Source organism: Sceloporus undulatus, chromosome 3 (genome assembly GCF_019175285.1).
Source record: "Sceloporus undulatus isolate JIND9_A2432 ecotype Alabama chromosome 3, SceUnd_v1.1, whole genome shotgun sequence".
In the NCBI taxonomy this organism is placed as follows: domain Eukaryota; kingdom Metazoa; phylum Chordata; class Lepidosauria; order Squamata; family Phrynosomatidae; genus Sceloporus; species Sceloporus undulatus.
The window spans coordinates 71,807,550-71,826,741 of NC_056524.1; the positions used below are offsets into that span (position 1 = coordinate 71,807,550).

Genomic DNA, 19,192 nt, shown 5'->3' on the forward strand with positions numbered 1-19,192 from the left:
CAGTCCAACTAAATGTGGTTTGTGCTCATTCTTGTTAAAGAGGAAGCACCACTTGGTCCATGGATGACATGCTAAATTAAATGTACATCTGAATAGTATCTTCTTCTTCTTCTTCTTCTTCTTCTTCTTCTTCTTCTTCTTCTTCTTCTTCTGGTCCAAAAGGTTTCTTAGGGTTTTTATTCAGATTGGGTCCATCTCCATGTGCATATATGCCTTTTCCCCGGCCATTTTGAAACACAAATTCACCCCTCCCACACATGTGTGCAAGGCAGGCTTTCATGTTTTTAGGTGCCATGTGTACCAGAAATGTGTGTGTGTGTGTGTGTGTATATATATAAAACAGAGAGTTTCCCTATGCTTACTTGTGAGTAAAAAAAAAAGATAATATGTTCAGCTGCGTGTTTTAAGTAGCATGCACTTTAAGCACCATTAGTTTCAGGGAAACCCCTATATACATTTCCTTACTGCAGAAACATCACCTTTTCTGAATCAGGCATCACCTGGCAGTGTGCAGCTTTGAGAATACATCTGAATCTGTGAAAGCATGCTAAAACTACAAGCTGCAATTATATAACTCATGCCTGTCCGTATGTCCCAATAATTTTGATGGGACATTCTTTAGATTTAGACAATCTTGTGATTGTCATGTGACTCAGTGCCGTCATGGAAAACATTTTAGAATACAATTCCCGGAAATAATCTTGTGATAATCTCATCAAATAATACCACTTGTTACTTTATCTGTAGACTGTTCTATTAAACCTTCAACCAAGCAGCTCCATCTTACATTGGCCAACAAATTTTATCCTCACCATCAAAAGACTTTGGAACAACTGGCCAAATCAATCAATCCAAAGCAAGCCTGCAACTGGATGGCAGCTCTGTATTCCAGAGACATGCGCTTTGTGCATTACCAGGTATGTATATAACTAGATAGTCCTGCATCTTTAAAATTATAAAAGCTCCCTCTGGCTGTTTAGCAACACAGATGTTAAGCACTTCTCTTCAGAGCTTGGAAAAATTATTTTTCAACTGCAGCTCCCAGAATCACCCAGTCAGTGTGACTCCAGGTTGGGTTTTTCTGGGAGTTGTAGTTTTTAAAAACTCTTTTCTAAGCTCTGTTCCCATTCATCATCAACTTTAAGGGACACTTCACTTTATTTTCACTCCCTCTAAGAAGACTGATACCATCTGTTTTTATTTGACTTTGAGGCCCATTACAGATGGGCATAAAGTACGTCCTGGGGACGTACTAGGGTTCGGGAAAGTGCGTGCCTTATGCACGCACCTAACCCTAATACATCCCCAGGACGTACAAAATGACAGCGCCCGTTCCACATGGGGGGCGCCATTATGACGTCATGAACGCACCGCCTCCAAACGGGGCAGCGTAGACGTGATGTCTTTGCACCACACGAGGGCACATAGAGCGCCCTTTCCGCGGCGCTAGAAGGAGCTCAGAAACAGAGCTCCTTCCGTGATTTGCATTGCTGGCGCAGCCTTTAGACAGCTGCGCCAGCAACGCAAGGGAGAAAGGAGCCAAGCGGCCCCTTTCTTCTCCTCCCCACCACCGGCCGCGGTGAAACGGCCTTTTGCTGCTTCCCTGCGGCCTAGAAAGCGGCGGATCAGGGCCTTTGAGGCTGCGGTTCTGGCAGCTGAGGCCCCGATCCGGCGGGGAAAGGAGCACCTACAGGCCGCCCCAAAGGGTCGGTCTGTAACGCACCTGTGCACTCTAACATGAACTGTCATTTTGCATGCCAGGAGGTTCCGCTACTGTAGATGACACAAGCTTAAGACTGTAAGCTTTCCTTGGTGTTACCAACAAAATTCAAGGCCTGGTTTAACCTTTTCGGGGGTATAACCTTTATCAAAAGGGGAAAAAATCTTTTTGGATACACAAAAAGACTGATTTTAAGCTTACATAGAGTAAATTCATGAAGAAGGTCGAAAAGAGCTTTGTATAATCAATGCAGCTATGAGAGTTTAGCTCTTATTGGTAGATAAACTTGTGATAGCAGTGAGTGGGAGAAAACACACAGCAGTTACATACATTTGAATGCTCCCACTGCAAATTTTTCCTTTGTACTATATAAACAAGAGAGCATGATGTAGTAGTTTCAGTGTTGGGTTATAGCTCTGAAAATCAGGGTTCACATCCCTGCTCAGCCATAAAAGCCCACTGGGTAGCCTTAGGCAAGTCACACTCTCTCAGCCTCCTTTTGAGCCCTGTTGGCGCAGTGGTTGTGAGTTCAATGCTAGCCAGGGCTCAAGCTTGACTCAGGCTTGCATCCTTTCGAGTTCACTAAAATGAGTACCCAGCTTGTTGTGGACAATTATCTTACTGTTGTAAACCACTCAGACACTGTTAGTTCAGTATGAAGTGGTATATAAATGAAGCTGTTTGGTTGTTTTGTTTGAGGCAAAGGCAACCCCCCCTCCAAAAAAAAAAACAACCCACAGATCTGACCAAGAAAACCCTGTGATAGGTTTGCCTTAGGGTCACCATAAATTAGAAATGACTTGAAGGCACACAGCAACAACACTGTATAAACACAGATTAAATTGCCTGTACTATTTGTATTCTGTGAAGTCTCTTTCTTCTGCACAACAAATCACTATGGTGCTTGTTCTCACACTCTCTAATAGATGCTTTTTGTTAATAATGGGAGTGGTTCTGAGCAGTAAAGAAATGGTTGAGGTAGTCTTGTGTGTAATGGAAACTATCAGGAGTTTCCACCATCCCCCCCCCCCATTGCATTCTAATTTCATAGCACCTTGCAAACATGGATCAAAATCATCTTATCACCACCAGGTGGAGTACCTCATTGCTGGCTGCTAGGCAGATCATATGATATTCTCCCTGACTGGTTACCAGAAAGTTGATTCCGTGGAACACCATATTTGAAAACCACAGCCCTCCAGCACTCTAAGATTTGCTACTTCTTGAAAAGAAAGGATGTGGTCATTTATTTAGAGTTGTATAATGCAGCATTGTAATGACTCATTCAGGTAGAAGAACAAAGGGCAGGTAATGTATATGGGATAACTTGAGCGTATCCTTGTATGTGTCATTTTATGGAGAAGCAAAAGGAGTATTCTCTACCTCTTTCCTCAGCAAGGAAGATAGCATCCCCCAGCAAGACAGTGTGCACCCCAGTGCAACAGTAGTGATCAGGAAGAATGGGAGTGCTGGAGCAACAGTCACCTACACTTTTGCACACAAGTGATGAAATGAGACATAAGCTTTCCAGTTCCTCATCAAATACATGCACAGGTGTGGATTAACTAAGACAACTTATATTTGGAAGGCATAGGAAAGAGTACAAACACAAGAATAACTCGTTTTAACATCCAGCATATAGAATTAACCAAACTTGAATGTTGAAAGGGGATGGTGGAGTTTGGGGGTTGGATGAGGGTGATAGCTATCTGTCTTGAAGGAAAGGTCCATGGAAAGTAGGAATGACTCAAACTGTGAGGCTTGAGAGTGCCAGTCTTGGAGAGCTTATAGGAACAAACAGAGTGCTGAGCACAAATAAAGGGAGATAGTGACTCAGACTAAACCCTGAGGGCAAGTAGGGTGGGGTGGGGGGCTGGCTGCTGTGAAAAAACTAGATTATGGAGTGCTGTATACACTTTAAAACTAGCCCAAGACCAAGATGATTCTGTGGACAACAAAATCTTAATAGCTCTTCAGATGAACCTCAGAAGGTTTCCATAGTGATGCATTTGTTTTGATATCCGGGAGATGAGAAAGGTTAATTTTGATTGATGGTTACTTCATTGATTTTACACCAACAAGATCTGGAGTACCCTAAAATGAGCAGACAGGAGGGTTAGTTAGGAACATAGCACAGATTGTTTAATGTGTTTGCAGAAACTTATCTTTGATTTTCAGTTTTCATAAGAAATGTAGACTGAGGGGGGTTGTTGCCACCTTTAGCAAGCCCCTTCATCTTCCTTAAGCCATCTGCATATCTAAGATCTACGTGCCATATTCAAAAAACTACCTTTTGCCTTAGAGGGACGCCACCGCGGACAAATGAGCACAGGCATGTTGGAGGAAAGGCCACAACTTTAATAGCATATAAAAAGACAGCGGATATCGAATGTAGGGTTGGCACCAAATGCATGAGGTCTGGATCTGTCATTCATCAGCCCAGTGCTGAGTGAATGAACCAAGGTGCTTGGTCACGGCCAAGCTTCGGGATGGCAAGGGATTTTGTTAATGCTTACGCTCCAACCATTTCGGCGATTGATCGCATATTTGTAACGCGCATCAATGCCTAACTATCCCTTGTCAATGGAAGGGGAGCTGTGCCGATGTTGCCCCCGCAATGGCAACCCGGCATCGCTCGCAGCCGCACCCCTCCATGTCCGGATGGACTCCCGATCCAGTGCTACGCAGCCCTGGAAACCACGCCCACCAGATCCAAGACCTATGCTACCGCCACTGAAGGCAGGGACTGCCTTCCGCCAACCCTACAACCCAGCACACCCAGAGTTGCAAGAGTCCATGTTAGGGCGAATGTAGCCCGCGAAAGCTCCAGACTTCCATCTCCCAAGCCTTTTTATATTGTCCACCGTTAATCCACACTGTGAAGCCGATGTGGCAGCCCCGATCCGGAACGAGTGGCCCCTGAATTCTTGCGGCGGCAAGTCAAGGCTCCTAAGGGCCATCCGTAGCACCGACACCAGCTGGTAGCGCGTCAGCAGGGTTCCATCAGAATGAATAAACGGGGCCTCCTCGATTGGGGCGTGCAGCCACGAACCGCTTTAGCGTCTTTACTGGGCACAGATGGGAGCCTCGGAGCCTCCGCAGTTCAATAGTTGTTCCCCTCCCCATCTGGTCACTCTTAGACCTGCGAAGAACTAAGTAGACAACATTATGTGCAAAAGATATATCATTAATTTGCAAGGCCCGCCCCGATCCATCGGCCTTGGAGCCAAGAACCAACTCTCCTATCCGGAATGCTCCAAAGAAAGCCGTGATGAAAGCTGCTTTGAACAGGTCTGCCTCCAGGGAGGAGATGCAAACCGAAGGCAGCTGTCTCACCAGCTTGTCAAGGAGAGCGAAACATATGGGTCTCCTGCCGTCCATGTTGGATCGGTGTGCTCGCCTCCACCCCTCTAGCATCCTCTTGACCTGGAAGGTGGCACAAGGGTCTGGGTGTCCCTCGGCTTTGGCAAAGAACGAAATCCCCGCTAAATGTACCGACATAGTTCGAGGTGATGTGCCAGCTTCTCTCAACCACACCAGGAATCTGAGCACGATGTGGGATCGTATAGGCCAGTGGGCCGGCAAGTTGACTGCCTTGAAGAAGACCTGAAGCTTCGCCATAGCTCTATAGTAGGCCCTGAGAGTGGCGGGAGCCACGGATGTGAGGATGCCCTGCATCACAGCGGCTTGCCAACCTCCCACAGCTCTTCCTGAAAAGGCGTGAGCAAGGGGTCTGCCTCGGGCGCCAGTAGACGAAACCTGGAGTCCTGAAAACGGGAAAGAGAGTCTGCCACATTATTTTTTAAACCTGGTACAAAACGGGCCCTGAAGGTGATGTTACGTTGTAAGCAGCGAAGCACAAAGTGCCTGACCAGCTGCATGACCCTATCAGATTTGGAACTCTGGCGGTTAATGATGTTGACAACAGCCTGGTTGTCACACCAGAAGCAGACGGCCTTGTTGCTGAAAGCCTCGTCCCAAAGGTAGATGGCGACCACTATTGGGAACAGCTCAAGGAAGGTGAGGTCACGGATGATGTCGCTGTTGGCCCAATGCTCGGGCCACCGCTTGGCGCACCAATGGCCCTGGAAATAAATCCCAAATCCCAAACTCCCTGCTGCATCTGAATGTACCTGTAGGCCCTGGCCCAGCTCCCAGGATCTCTGCCATATGGACACCCCATTGAATTGGTTGAGGAAACCCTCCCAGACAGCCAGGTCCTGCTTGACGCCCCAGGTCAGGCGGACATGGTGATGTGCAGCTGTGACCCCCTTTGTGATCCGTGCCAGCCTGGCACAAAAGGCTCTGCCTGGCGAAACCACCCTGCAAGCAAAATTGAGGTGGCCGAGCAAGGACTGGATGTCTCTTAAAGTCGCCTTGTCGGCCGAGAGCATAGCCCTGATCTTGGTGTGAAGCGCCTCTAATTTATCAGCGGGGAGTCGGGAAATGCCGGCCACCGAATCAAGCTGAATGCCCAGGTAGGTGAGAGATGTGGCGGGGCCCTCGGTCTTGTTGGGGGCCAGCGGGACTCCTAGCTCCCGAGCCAGTGTCTGGAACGTGGCCAGGAGTCTGGAACATGTGTCAGAGTGTGCCTCACCCATGAAAAGGAAGTCATCCAAACAATGGGTGACCAGGGGTGAAGCCGCCCTGCGTTTTACCTCCCATTCCAGGAAGGTGCTGAAGGTTTCGAAAGCTGAGCAACTGACAGAACAGCCCATTGGCATGGCCTTGTCGAAGTACCATTTTCCTTCTACCTTGAAACCCAATAGGCAGAAATCATCAGGGTGTACCGGCAACAGACGAAATGCCGATTGGATGTCACACTTGGCCATGAGGGCCCCCCGCCCGCAGGAGCGGACCAACCTGACCGCTTGGTCAAAGGTGGCATAGCGGACAGAGCAAAGCTCCGGCGGGATGGCGTCATTGACCGAACCCCCCGGGGGGTGCGAAAGGTGGTGGATGAGCCTGTATTCGCCAGGGGCCTTTTTGGGGACCACCCCTAGAGGGGACACTCTGAGGTTGGGCATGGGCGGCGACAGGAAAGGGCCCGCCACCCTGCCTGACTGAATCTCTTTGTTGACCTTGTCAATTAGTACATGGGGCATGTCCCTGGCAGATTTCAGGTTCCGAGCATCGGAAGGCAGCCTGGAGCCCTCCGCCTGGATCCTGAAACCCTCTGTGAAGCCGGAAGCCAGGAGGGAGGCTGCTTTCCTGTCGGGGTAGCGCCGAAGCAGGGGGAGGAGGGCATCAGGCCGTACAGGGGTGCTGGCCAGCCCAAAACCCAACGAGGCAGCTGGGGCCATCTCACTGGGGACCCCCACCTTTCCGGAGTCGGAGCTGGGGGCTCCCTTTTTTCCGGAAGCTGCCTGGGTGGGGTGCCCCAAGTGAAAGGGCTGTTGGGATCCGGAAGGGCGAGGGCATGCTATCTTGGCGTGGGGGCCAAAGCACAATTCGCAGCAATGTTCGAACTTGCACTGGGGGCGCACACACTTTCCTGAGTTGAATTCCCAGCAGAGGAGCCTCTTGGGGTCTCGCTTCCCCTGCCACTTGGCTGAGGGCCTGGCTCTGGCATGAGGACCGACCTCAAGCAGCCAGATGTCGCTCTCAATGAGGTCCCATCTGTCTAAACCACTCTGTGAAGCCCTTTGTCGGAAGGCTGAATCATAGGCAATGGCAGCCGCGTCGCCCCCAATGGACCGTGCCCTGAGGACGTTGAGCATGTGGCTGATGAGGTGCCACCCCCTCTCAGGGTAGGCCATGGCAACCACTGCCATGAACACCCCATATCCCTCAACCCAATTGAGAAAGGTGCGCTCAGCCGGAGGAGGCTTGTGACCTTTCTTGTCCTTCCTGGAGGACAACACAGCCCCTGCCTCCTCCCCCTTCGGCCTGAGAAGGGAAAAAACATCAACAAAATAACCCCATAGGATCTTCCTCCGGATTCTGTTGGGAAGGTGGATGCCCGGAGGGTTTTCACCCCTAGAAAACTTGGGGAAACTGGCCGCCTGCTGGTCAACCCAAACCCCCTGTAAAGGAAATGCTGGCTTGATCATGGGGAGCAAGTGTGCATGGATGCATCTGTCTCCTTTCTCCATTCCCTGATTTCGCCTGGAGGGGGGGGGATTCGGAGGGGAGCGGGGGGGGGGGCAACTCAAGGTGCCACCACCACTACCACTGAGCTCTGAGACTGGAGGAGCTTTCTCCAGTGGGTGGAGAAAGGAGACGGTTATTCATCACAAGCAAACATATCCATTCTCTTCCCACTGAGCCGCACTTCATCTCACCCCACCCCTTGGATGTTTTGAGGAAATGTAGTGCCACCGCATTTAGGGTGTCATCCAGTTTGACCAGTGCAACCAACACCCCCTGCATGCCCCCAATGATGCCCCTGAATTCAGGGATTTACAAAATGAAATGTTTCTGTATCTGCCTGTGTGTTTCTACCAGCTCAGAAGCAGTAAAGATGTGTTCTGCCACATAATCATCATAGCTACTGTTTCCAGGATACAGATTAAGATAAATGTGAGAGAAAGATCTTAATGCTTAACTAGTGCAATATCGCTAACGCACTTTAGTACTTTGATGATAATTCCTGCATAATAATTTTTAAAGGTTCAGTGGAAATTGGCGAAAATCAGTTTCTGAGATCAGACCCATGTTGAATGGAAGGTGAAAGGGAAGGAAGAGGAGGGAGGGGAAAAGATGGACGCAAGCCCATGAATATGGAGGTAGAAATTTTTTTCCAATGTCTCAATACTCCCTGAGTGTTTTTTTTAAAAAAAAATCTGTCTAGAGGCACCCAGTATGTAGTAGTTTTCTGCCTATAATTAACAAGGACTGGGGTTATAACCAACCATGCTCTACAGAAGAATACATTTCAGCAATGGCTGCAGTCTCTTTCAGCAAGATGACCAGAAGTTATCTTAATAAATGCCAGAAGTCAAGTGGGGGAACAGAGTGAAGATAAGAATTGTGCAAATTCTTTGATACCACACCATATGACATCATGGTGGGTGTGAAAGAGAACAGGAATTGCACATTTGCACCTGAAACATACATAAAAAGGAAAGTGACTATAGTACATTTAAATATAATTTTCATTCTTCTATTCATAGTGATGCACCAGTGTCACATTATCAGGTTGTCCCATGGCAACTGAGTTATGACAGGAACAACCAGTCAAGGAGCTTCTCTTTCTGTTCTACTCTGAGCCATCTCCTGTTTCAAGTACAGTCAGGTTGCTTTGGCAGCGTTCAGAGCATAGTATTCCAGGTCAAGTGCATTCTGTTGAAACCACTCGGCTTTATTTCCATATCAAGATGTAGGAATATGTTTAATAATGCACTACTGCAGTCTTATGTATCTAGTTTATCTGCAAGTCATCAAATAAAGTATAAGCAGATGTCAGTTTCCACTTATTTGACATATTTTAAAATATTCTCCCTTGATCTCTCCCTCCCTCTCTCTTATTGGTTTCCCTTAGGTTTTGAGAGCCTTATTCCAGTATAAGCCTCAGAACATTGATGAACTGATGCTGAGTGCTGGGGATCATGTATATGTTGACCGAATACAATCAGTAGATGCTTGCAGTGGCTGGGTGATAGGTGTCTCCCACCGAACTGGGTGCCGGGGATTTCTTCCTGAGAATTACACAGAAAAAGCCAATGAATCTGATACCTGGGTAAAGCACAGGTTAGTTACTTGGCTAGCATGCATAGTTTGCTATTAAATAATTTCCTCCAGTGGCCTGTCTTCAAGGCATTCAAGGTAAAGTTTTGGGAGAGGAGAACTATACTGTCTTTTAGTTTTAGTAACAAAAGCATGATTGGATAGAAACTTCCTGGTGACTGCATTAAGGATAACAATTGGCAATTTTGTGTAAGTACAGAAATTGCTTTTTTTACAAAAAAAGAGAGAACCAATTTCTAGCCCTTATAACAAAGTAGACAGAATATAATGTGGCTGCATGATAAAATGATCATGAATGGACAGGGATTAAGTTGTCAGTACCAGGGTTCCTGTGTATTACATGTCTATTTGGCCCACACCATGTGTAGAAACTATAGCTACTCTACCAGTTAGTTCAAGAGTGGGCAACGCATAGACTAAGGCTACATGTGCCACCTGGTCCATTTTTGTGCTTCCACCCCCACCTCATAGCTATTCCACCTTGAACCATCACCTTAGCCATTCCCTTGCCCCATATGATGGCAAGCATAAGCCCCTTCCTGCATTCCTCCCAAAATATTGCTACCATTAAGGCTCATCTACACCAGCGCTCATTCCCATTTCCAACGTGGGCTATTCTTATTCCAATTTTGCTTTTATTGGTCACATGTATCCCTTTCAGTCCAACTTGGAATTGAGAAGACAAGCTACCCAAGTCCCCCATCACGGATCCAAGGTGGCATAAAAAGATGTATCCATTGTGGTCATATGTTGGCTGTTGCAAATTATTTCCATTCCCATGACAGAATGATTTGCAGTGTCTGTGTTCCATTCACTTCATGCAGGCGTATATTCACATATCCACAGGTTATATACTTTGCACTCTTTGATTTGTTTTCTCTCAATACATGCACACATGGCATCAGTGTTAAACAGGTGAGCATCTATGAATGCATAGATATTCACCTATGCTCACCAGCTCAACACTGATGCTAAGCCTCTGGCAGCACTCATCCATCATTGACATTGCCGCCCACTATCATTATGTATAGAATTGTAGACTTAACAGCATAATTCTATACATAATTCTTTACATGCCTTGTCATTTCCAGGAAAATGGGTATAAGATTGAAAGCTTATTGTGCAGGTCTACTCAGAAGTAAATCATACTGAGTTCAATAGTACTTACTCTCAGGAAAATGAATTATAGTCATTTTCCATGGGACATTCCTCCTTCTCTTTCATACCCTGCTTAAAAGTAGAGTTGCCATTTCTGCAAACTCAGCTGCCAAAAATGCTTAAAGTCAAAGGCAAGAGAAGATATGTAGGTTCACAAGCTCTGAGTTATAAATACATGCAACATTGTATAGCCAAAGCTTTCCATATGCCCAGAGTGCAAGGGAAGAAAATGGAACCAGCCCTTACCAGCTGCCCTCAATACAAATGGACATATTTTGATCCACTTGACACGTTTCCTGACATGCCCCTCAACCCTCCTCCCTGCACCTTTCACCTCTAGTTTCATTCTGCTCCCGGTCCTGGCTGTAAAACAAATAGTAAAAAAGAAAAAACAGATATGCAGGATCTTCCCAGAAATCACAGACAAAAACTGAGTTATTTATAAAATTGCCATCAAACCCTCAGGCATGTAAAAAAAAAACCACCTAATTTCAAACTGGTTTCGGAGGAACACTGTGTGCCATACCAGAAATAAAATTGAGATAAGTCTGCATTATCTTTCCTATGTACATAGTCGATGTGGATGTGATTAATAACAGGCACAATTTTCTTGAATACTTGTACAATTTATAATGTTATATATTAGTCAGTCATTACTGCCTTTCAGCACACTAAAAGACATATGATTACAGGATTTCTTAAATTTATTTTTTGTGATATAGAGAGAAAGAGAGAGATAATTAGCAAACCCACCTTTAGAACTGAAGTACACTAGGGAGAAACGTCTTTACATAAACTTCAGTGAAAGTCATCCAAATGTCCACAAAGATATCCATTCAAAGTTGTGTGTGTGCCATGAACGGATTTGTGGAAGGGCTTGAACAGGAGGCAGACATTTATATTGCCATTGAAAAATCAAACCAGTTTGATGTTCCAGAATGATTTGCTGTAGTGGATTATTATTATTATTATTATTATTATTATTATTATTATTATTATTATTATTATTATTTGTATCCTGCCTCTCCCTGTATTGGATCGAGACGGGTAACAACAAACAAAAACAATACAATCAAACATGAATATCAATAGATAAAAGCATAACAGGACATATTAGATCCTAGTTCCCCAATCTCCCTCCCACCCTAAATTACCATTAAAAACAATTCCCAATAAAATGGTTAATAAAACAGATCAAGATCAAAGTCTGGTGGGTACAGCTAAACAGATGCAGAGTGAAAATTCTGAGGAGATCAGTTTGGGAAGGCCTGCCGGAAGAGATCCGTTTTTATTGCCTTTTTAAAGGCCTCCAAAGATATTAGATGGCGGATCTCATCCAGCAAGTCATTCCAGATTTTTGGAGCAGCAACAGAAAACATCCTCTGGGAAGTCATCTTCAGTCTAGTTCTCTCTAACTGCAGTAGGTTCTTCCCAGAGGACCTGAGAGTGTGGGAAGGATTGTATGGGAGGAGGCGTTCCCTCAGGTAAGCTGGGCCCAAGCCATGAAGGATTTTATAGGTAATAACCAATACCTTATACTGTGTCCATAATAATATCTCATCATTCCAGTCCTCCTCCTCCCAAAAGTCAAAGGGAAACAAATGGGCAGCCAGTGTAGGGATTTTAAGATAGATGTAATTGAATCAATTTTGGAACTCCCTGTCACCAATCAGGCTGCCATATTTTGGACCAATTGGACCTTCCAAATGTGGGATGAGGGTTGCCCCATGTAGAGCGCATTGCAGAAATCGAGATGAGAGGTTACCAATGAATGTACAACCGTTTCTAGGGTCGTAGCTGGCGAATCAGCCAAAACTGATAATGGGCGCTCCTGCTTGTTGCATCCACCTGGGATGACAGCTGAAGTGACGGGTCCAGGAGCACTCCCAAGCTATGGACACAGTAGTGTGACCCCATCCAGAACTGGAGACCTTATCACTATACCTGGATTGGGATTGCCTATAGCGAGTACCTCCATTTTATTTAGATTCAATTTAAGTCTATTTTCCCTCATCCAATCCATTACTGACTTCAGGCATTCATTCAGAGGGGAGATGCCTTCTTTGATCACTGAAGCAGTCCGAGACATGGAGAAACAAATTTGGGTGTCATCAGCGTACTGACAACACCCCGCCTCATGTCTCTGAATGATCTCATCCAGCGGCTTCGTGTAAGTGTTGAATAGCATTGGCGACAGTATCGCACCTTAAGGGATGCCCGATTTGAGCTCCCTCTTGGACGAACAAGTGTCGCCAAGCGACACCATCTGGAATCTAGCCAAGAGATAGGACTAGCACCACTGCAGAGCAGTGCCTCCGATTCCCAATTGCCTCAGGCACTCCAGAAGGATACCATGGTCTATGGTATCAAAGGCTGCTGAGAGGTCCAAGAGCACCAACAGGGCCACACTTCCCCTGTCAATGCACAGATGGAGATCATTGACCAAGGCAACCATGGCAGGCTCCACTCCATATCCTGACCTGAGGCCAGTTTGAAATGGATCAAGATAATCGGTGTCATCCAAGACTGCTTGGAGTTGGTTAGCAACTGCCCTCTCGATCACCTTGCCCAAAAACGGTAGAAGAGAGACCGGACGGTAATTAGATATCTCCAGGGGATCAAGGGAAGGCTTTTTAAGAATGGGTTTGACCACAGCCAGTTTTAAACTGTCTGGAAAGCAGCCTTCCAAAGGAGGCATTAATTATTGATCTTAGTAAACTCATAGTTGCCTCCCCTCCCTGGATGGCCAGCCATGAGGGGCAGGGGTCATCCAGGGAGGAGAGGCAACTATGAGTTCACCTTCAGGTCAACTCCAGTGTATGGTAATGCTGTCATAGGATGTTCTGGGCAAGATTTATTCAAAGGAGGTTTGTCATTGTTTTTTCTTAGTATGAGTGAGTATGGCATGCCCAAGATCAGTGTGAGTTTCCATGGCTGAACTATGATATAAATCCTGATTTCCGCTAATCCTCGTCCAGCATGCCAGACACTCTTCCATGCTGGTTTTATCCAAACCAATGACCCTTTAAAACATTCTTGGGTTCATCCAGACTGGCCAAAGGCCATGGGATTAGGTGGAGTTTACTGGGATAATAAATAAACAAATAAATCCACATGTCATATCACCTGTTCCAATCTATTTTTGATATTATTTTTTCAGGACTAGTCCTGACATTTTGAATCTAGGGCAGGGAGGTATGGTTTTCCCCCAACCCTCTTTACCCCAGGAGTTTCAATACAGGCAGGACAGGAGTAAAATTTCATGTCTGTATCCATTGTCTCAGTTCCTTCTGTACTTCTGGGTAATCCTATTGCTGATGCATTGAATAGGAGTGTGGGCTTTTCTACAGAGATTTTCCTCTGACCTTTCCCTCCCTCATTGCATTTCCAGTTGCCAGTTGAGATTTTCAGGGAATACAACTATAAATCAGTGACAAAACAATAAAATAGTAAAATTCTACATTTAAAAAACTAAAATTACTATGGACAATTATCTAGGCTAAACATAAGAAACCTGGCTGGTTTTCAACTGGCAGCAGAAGCTCCATAGGTTAGTGTCACCTGATCTCAAAGGAGAGATCATACCACATGGTGGCTGCCACAGAGCACATCTACACTGTAGAAATAAATCAGTTTAACCCCACTTTAACTGCCATAGCTCCATCCTACAGAATTCTGGAAACTGTAGTTTTGTGGGGCACCGGCATACTTTGGCAGAAAAGGCTAAAGACGTCGTAAAACTGCAAATACCAGGATTTCACAGAGTGGAGCTACAGTAAAGAGGTATCAAACTGCATTATTTCTACAGTGTAGATCTACCCACAATGGAGAAGTTCCTCTTGTATAATGCAACTAAACAAATTTCACTAGACCATGCTATGGCAAACAAATTCTATCCAAAGAACAGAGAGAAACAGACCCAGGATAGTATATAGGCATTTTCTTTAACTTGTATTAGTAGCTAGCCAGCAGCCATCTATATTAAGGGCAGCCAGTTAAATGGCAGCCATTCACTAATACTAAAATCTGATATATTGTCATTCAGAATAGTGCTTCTTAAACTATTTTATGTGGGGACTAGAAGGGCTCTCCCCCAGTTTGCCAGATACCAGCACCATATTTGCACCTATTACTTACAACTGATTCTTCCATTCCTGGAGGCTTGCCATGGATTGGCATCTGATAGCTCACAGACTGGCACCAGTCCACAGACCACCATTTTGAGTAATTATTATTTATTTCAAAGGGATAAAAAAAGATTTCAGAGTGGTTTACAAATAAGATCTCAGAGTGGCTTATAAATAGCTGCACCTGTAGTACTGATTCAAAGGATTCCATTAAGCTCAACTTTCTTTGCAAGAGTAGCATGTTTGGGCCATCCAGGGAATGACCTTTCTATTTCATAGTCTGAGCGTTGTATTTAGTTTTAAGGAGATATGTGCACTTAGATTTTATCATTCTTCCCATCCCCACCCCACTCTGTCATTGAAATCTAATGTTTCCTTGCAGAGAATATTTTTTTACTCTAGCTTCAGAACAGTCTCCCAAGAATCAAACTGAACTAAGCATTAAACAGAAGAACCCAAGTCCGCTGCCAAGGAATGTAGCCAAAATGTCTGCTCCACAGGTAACTGGATTTTGAATATCTTACACTATGACAGATGTGTAAAGACAAATTAAAGTAAAGCCACTATATAAACAGTTATATGTGCAAGTATATTTTTGAACAGTTTTGAGGTTTCAGCTCATGTCCTGTAGATTAAAGAGTAACGGTTGTTCAAGTACTACCTAAGTACAAAGAAACCTGTTTTCAGAATTGATTTTCAAACCTTTAGGGCCACTTTTTAATGATATATAATGCCCCTTCCCCTTAAGCGGGGATCCGTTCCAGATCCCTCCACATAAGGGGAAATCAGCGTAGGAAATAATTGGGCTCGCACCCATGGCGTGTGGCAATGCGGCGGCCTGCACACAACACGGCCACGCACCCCATTAGTTCTTCTGTGGTGTCCGAAAGGCTCTTCCGGTGCGGCTTTCAGCATATGCTGAAAGCTGCATATGGTGTGTCCACGTCAAACGCGGGCGCACTGTATTTGGGTTGTGACCATTTGAGTAGTTCTTCTAATCAGTTTGAGAAAATTAGCTAGTAATTTGTTAAGTTAATTATTATGTATTAATAATTAGCTATATTAATTATGTAGTGATTAATGTTAGTTAATAATACCTCTGTTTTGTGCTTCTGATTTAAACTTTGTCCTTGTTCGTGTGATTGGCGTAAAAACAAGCACTCAAAAAGTCCAGGAATGTAAAGTAGGACCTATGAAGCTCTCAACAATCTAGCCAGCTACATACCAACTACTAAGCCATGATAGGTGAATTACCCATGTTAAGATGACATACACCTCCATTTGATAAATGCTGGAACCAAACTGTAGAACACAAGTGGCAATGTGTGGCCTTCCAGGTATTGTTGGACCGTAACTCCCATCAGCTCTAATCAACATAGTCAGTAGTGAAGGATGATGAGGACTCCAGACAACAATAGCTGAAGAACCACACATTCCACAGCCCTGCTGCAGACAGTGGCTGGCATCCTGTTGAGCAGTTGTGAATGTGTAACCTAGGCTGCATCTACAGTGCAGAATTAATGCAGTTTGACATTGCTTTAACTGTCATGGCTCCATCCTTTGAGATCCTGGAATTTGTAGTTTGTTGTGACAGAGAAGGCTGAATAGCTCACAAAACTACAAATACCAGAATTCCATAGCATTGAGCCATGGCAGTTAAAGCAGTGTCAAATTGCAATATAGACACAGCCACAGACTTACACATTAGTAACTGCTCTATAGTTATTTCTATATTCAAGGCACTATTATGGTGGTCACAAATACCCCCCTCCTACCTTGAGAGCCAAGAGCTGCACAGAGCAATTGAGATCTGTCTTTCTGCTGCTCAGGATGCAGCAGGAGGATGCTTCCAGACCTCTCCCCCAAGCAAGCTCCAGCACAACAATCACTTCTTTGCATTGGGCATTGCTGGTGGGAATGTATTCTGTCCTGGAAGCACTGACCCCCTCTACTCTTTCATCCATCCACCCTTTAGGGTGAGCACAGTTATGCCTGCTGGGATTGTGTAAGTTCCTTGGCATTGTTGTCTTCTGCTTCATCCTTTAGATCTTTTGTTACTTGCCCCTAAGTTTTGGCCTTGACTTATCCATAGGTCATATCAAAATGAATAATACTGCCCCCAACACCTGCCCTCAACTTATCTATGAGATTGATTTATAGTCGAGTATACTATAATCAGTAGTTACGCATTCATAACGACATATGTGATGTAAGATCTTGACCAGTGTTTTCACATCACAATCTGCTTTGAGCTTCTTAGAGACACCTGGAGCACGCTCACCCACACAATTGTAGCACCACTTTAACTACTTTGATTTCCTTCTGTGGAATCCTGGGAGTTGCTGTTTGGTGAGACATTGGAGTGTTCTGACTGAGAATTCTAAATACCCCTCCCAAAACTACAAATCCAGGATGTAAGCATAACAATAAAAGTAGAATCATAGTGCTATAATTGTATAGAATGAAAGCGCCCATGGTCAACTTCTGTTGAAGACAAAATGCTACACTAGGTAGCCTTTGTTCAGTTCCTACATTCTTACCACCAAGAAAAAAACTCACACCATCAGCGAAGTGAATGTCAATGATGTTGGTTTGTACTAATAGAAAACTGATAATAATCTGTTGGCATCATGTCAGGGGGGGCACCAGCATACATATCACCTCTGGTCATTTAACCTCTGGAGTTACACATGAAATATGATAACTGACTATACAACTATTTAGAGTAAAAAGGAAATGAAATGTCATTTTAGGAACTCTGTCTAGAAAAAGAAAGATAACCTTAGGGATGCTGTCAGCTAGCTACATGAAGTGAGAGCAAAGAGGACTGAAGGAGAAGGAAGGGAAGTAATCCCTGAGAGTATCATTCTATGCAGAGAAGAGATCAAACAAGGAAAAGAGACGAATACAGAGATGGCCCAAAGTATTTGTGTCTACCAGATAGCCCAATAGACAAACGAGAAATTAGCACACCAACATTTATTCCTGCGCTAGGTGTAAGATGTAAACTCACAGAGATGGGAGAAGCCGAGTCAGGTACAGGATGAGTACTGGCTGGGGACAGAGCTGTGTGATAGAATCCATCCCTGTGTGTTTACATCCCATGTCTAGCGCGGTAATAAAAGCTGGTGCACTAATCTCCATTGTCCTCAGTGCAAGCATTGTTGCTCTTTTTCTCACTTCTAGCAACAGTCATTTTAACAAGAACTGTAATGCAATTTCTTCCAGTTTTTTGGGAAAGGCCCAGCTCAAAGAAGCCTTTTGGTGATCCGCCATGGAGAAAGGGTAGATGAGGTGTTTGGGAAGTCTTGGCTTCAGCAGTGTTTTGCTGCCAATGGTAAGTAAAAGTTATGGGATCAGATATAGCAGGTTTGACCTAGGGCAATATATCATGCAATATTAATGAACAAAGTAATCTGCTGCCCAGTCCCTGCAAAACCCACTGGAAATGGACATGGTCTTCCTATAAGCTCCCAGTACTTGACATGAATCTGAAATAGTGTCAGCATGAATTAATACAGTAACACTGTTTTGTTTGTTTTACACAATGCTGCTTAAGCTGACATTGGGGACAATGTGCATTCTGAAAGGAACTGACATTGTAGCAGTATTAACAGCTAGACTATAAAATACCAGAAACAATATCAAAAGGCTTAGCTTGACTGTGACCATTTTGGGATTTATGAAAGTAAAGGATTCTGTTTTGTTTCAGGGAAATATTATCGAGCAGACCTGAATTTCCCTTCCAATCTACCAAACCGAAAAGATGGTATCAACACTTTTGAACATGATCCTCCTTTATCATCCTGTGGTATATTCCAGTCTAAACTAATTGGTAAGTTAGTTACTACATTGATCAGAAGCTGAAGAAGGAGAATTCATTTTACTCATAATACACATGCATGATATTCTGTGGTCTGAAGTGAAGGACAAGATGGTGACCTTGTACAGAAACCAACCGGACAGGAAGTTCAATCTCACTTCAGCCCTAGAGATGGTCCTGGCTCCTTCACTGCATCCAAAGGCACAAGGGCAGTTTTGGAGGGGCAGAATTAGTTATGTGGTACACACAGTTTTTCCTCTCAGTCCCTTAGGCCTATTCCTCATTTGCTGCTGGGGGCAGCTTCTCACTCTATAGGGCCAGTTCTCATGGTGAACCAAATGCCTTCCTGCATTGTGGCATTTCGTTTATGGGGCTACTAACAAGTTTATGGGGTGGAACTAACAAGCAGTAATTGTTGTTCTGTCCTCAGGTAAGTTATTCATTACTGTTTTGAGCAATGGTAGATCTTCATTGTGCAAGTGTTCCTATTTACAGCAGAGGATGCATTCGGTATATTCGTGCCTCATTTGGAGTGCAATGGGAATGCAGAAGCATCATGGACCACCGATAGATATAATGTAACACAGTATGATGGACTTTATCACTGGGAAATTGAGAGGGTTAAACAGTGATTATCCTGTGAATATCACACAATCACGATTAAGAGTTTCACAC

The 19,192-nt window shown here is 44.7% G+C and overlaps 1 protein-coding gene across 1 annotated transcript in view; it reads left to right on the top strand.

Annotated features, from left to right (window-relative positions):
• Nucleotides 1-19,192, top strand: part of UBASH3A (ubiquitin associated and SH3 domain containing A) — a 39,390-nt gene that overhangs the window by 5,758 nt on the left and 14,440 nt on the right. Inside the window, exons 5-9 of the mRNA XM_042458841.1 lie at nucleotides 748-917; nucleotides 9,204-9,412; nucleotides 15,077-15,194; nucleotides 17,923-18,031; nucleotides 18,407-18,529. Coding sequence (XP_042314775.1) covers nucleotides 748-917; nucleotides 9,204-9,412; nucleotides 15,077-15,194; nucleotides 17,923-18,031; nucleotides 18,407-18,529 — 729 coding nt within the window. The remainder of the gene's footprint in view (nucleotides 1-747; nucleotides 918-9,203; nucleotides 9,413-15,076; nucleotides 15,195-17,922; nucleotides 18,032-18,406; nucleotides 18,530-19,192) is intronic.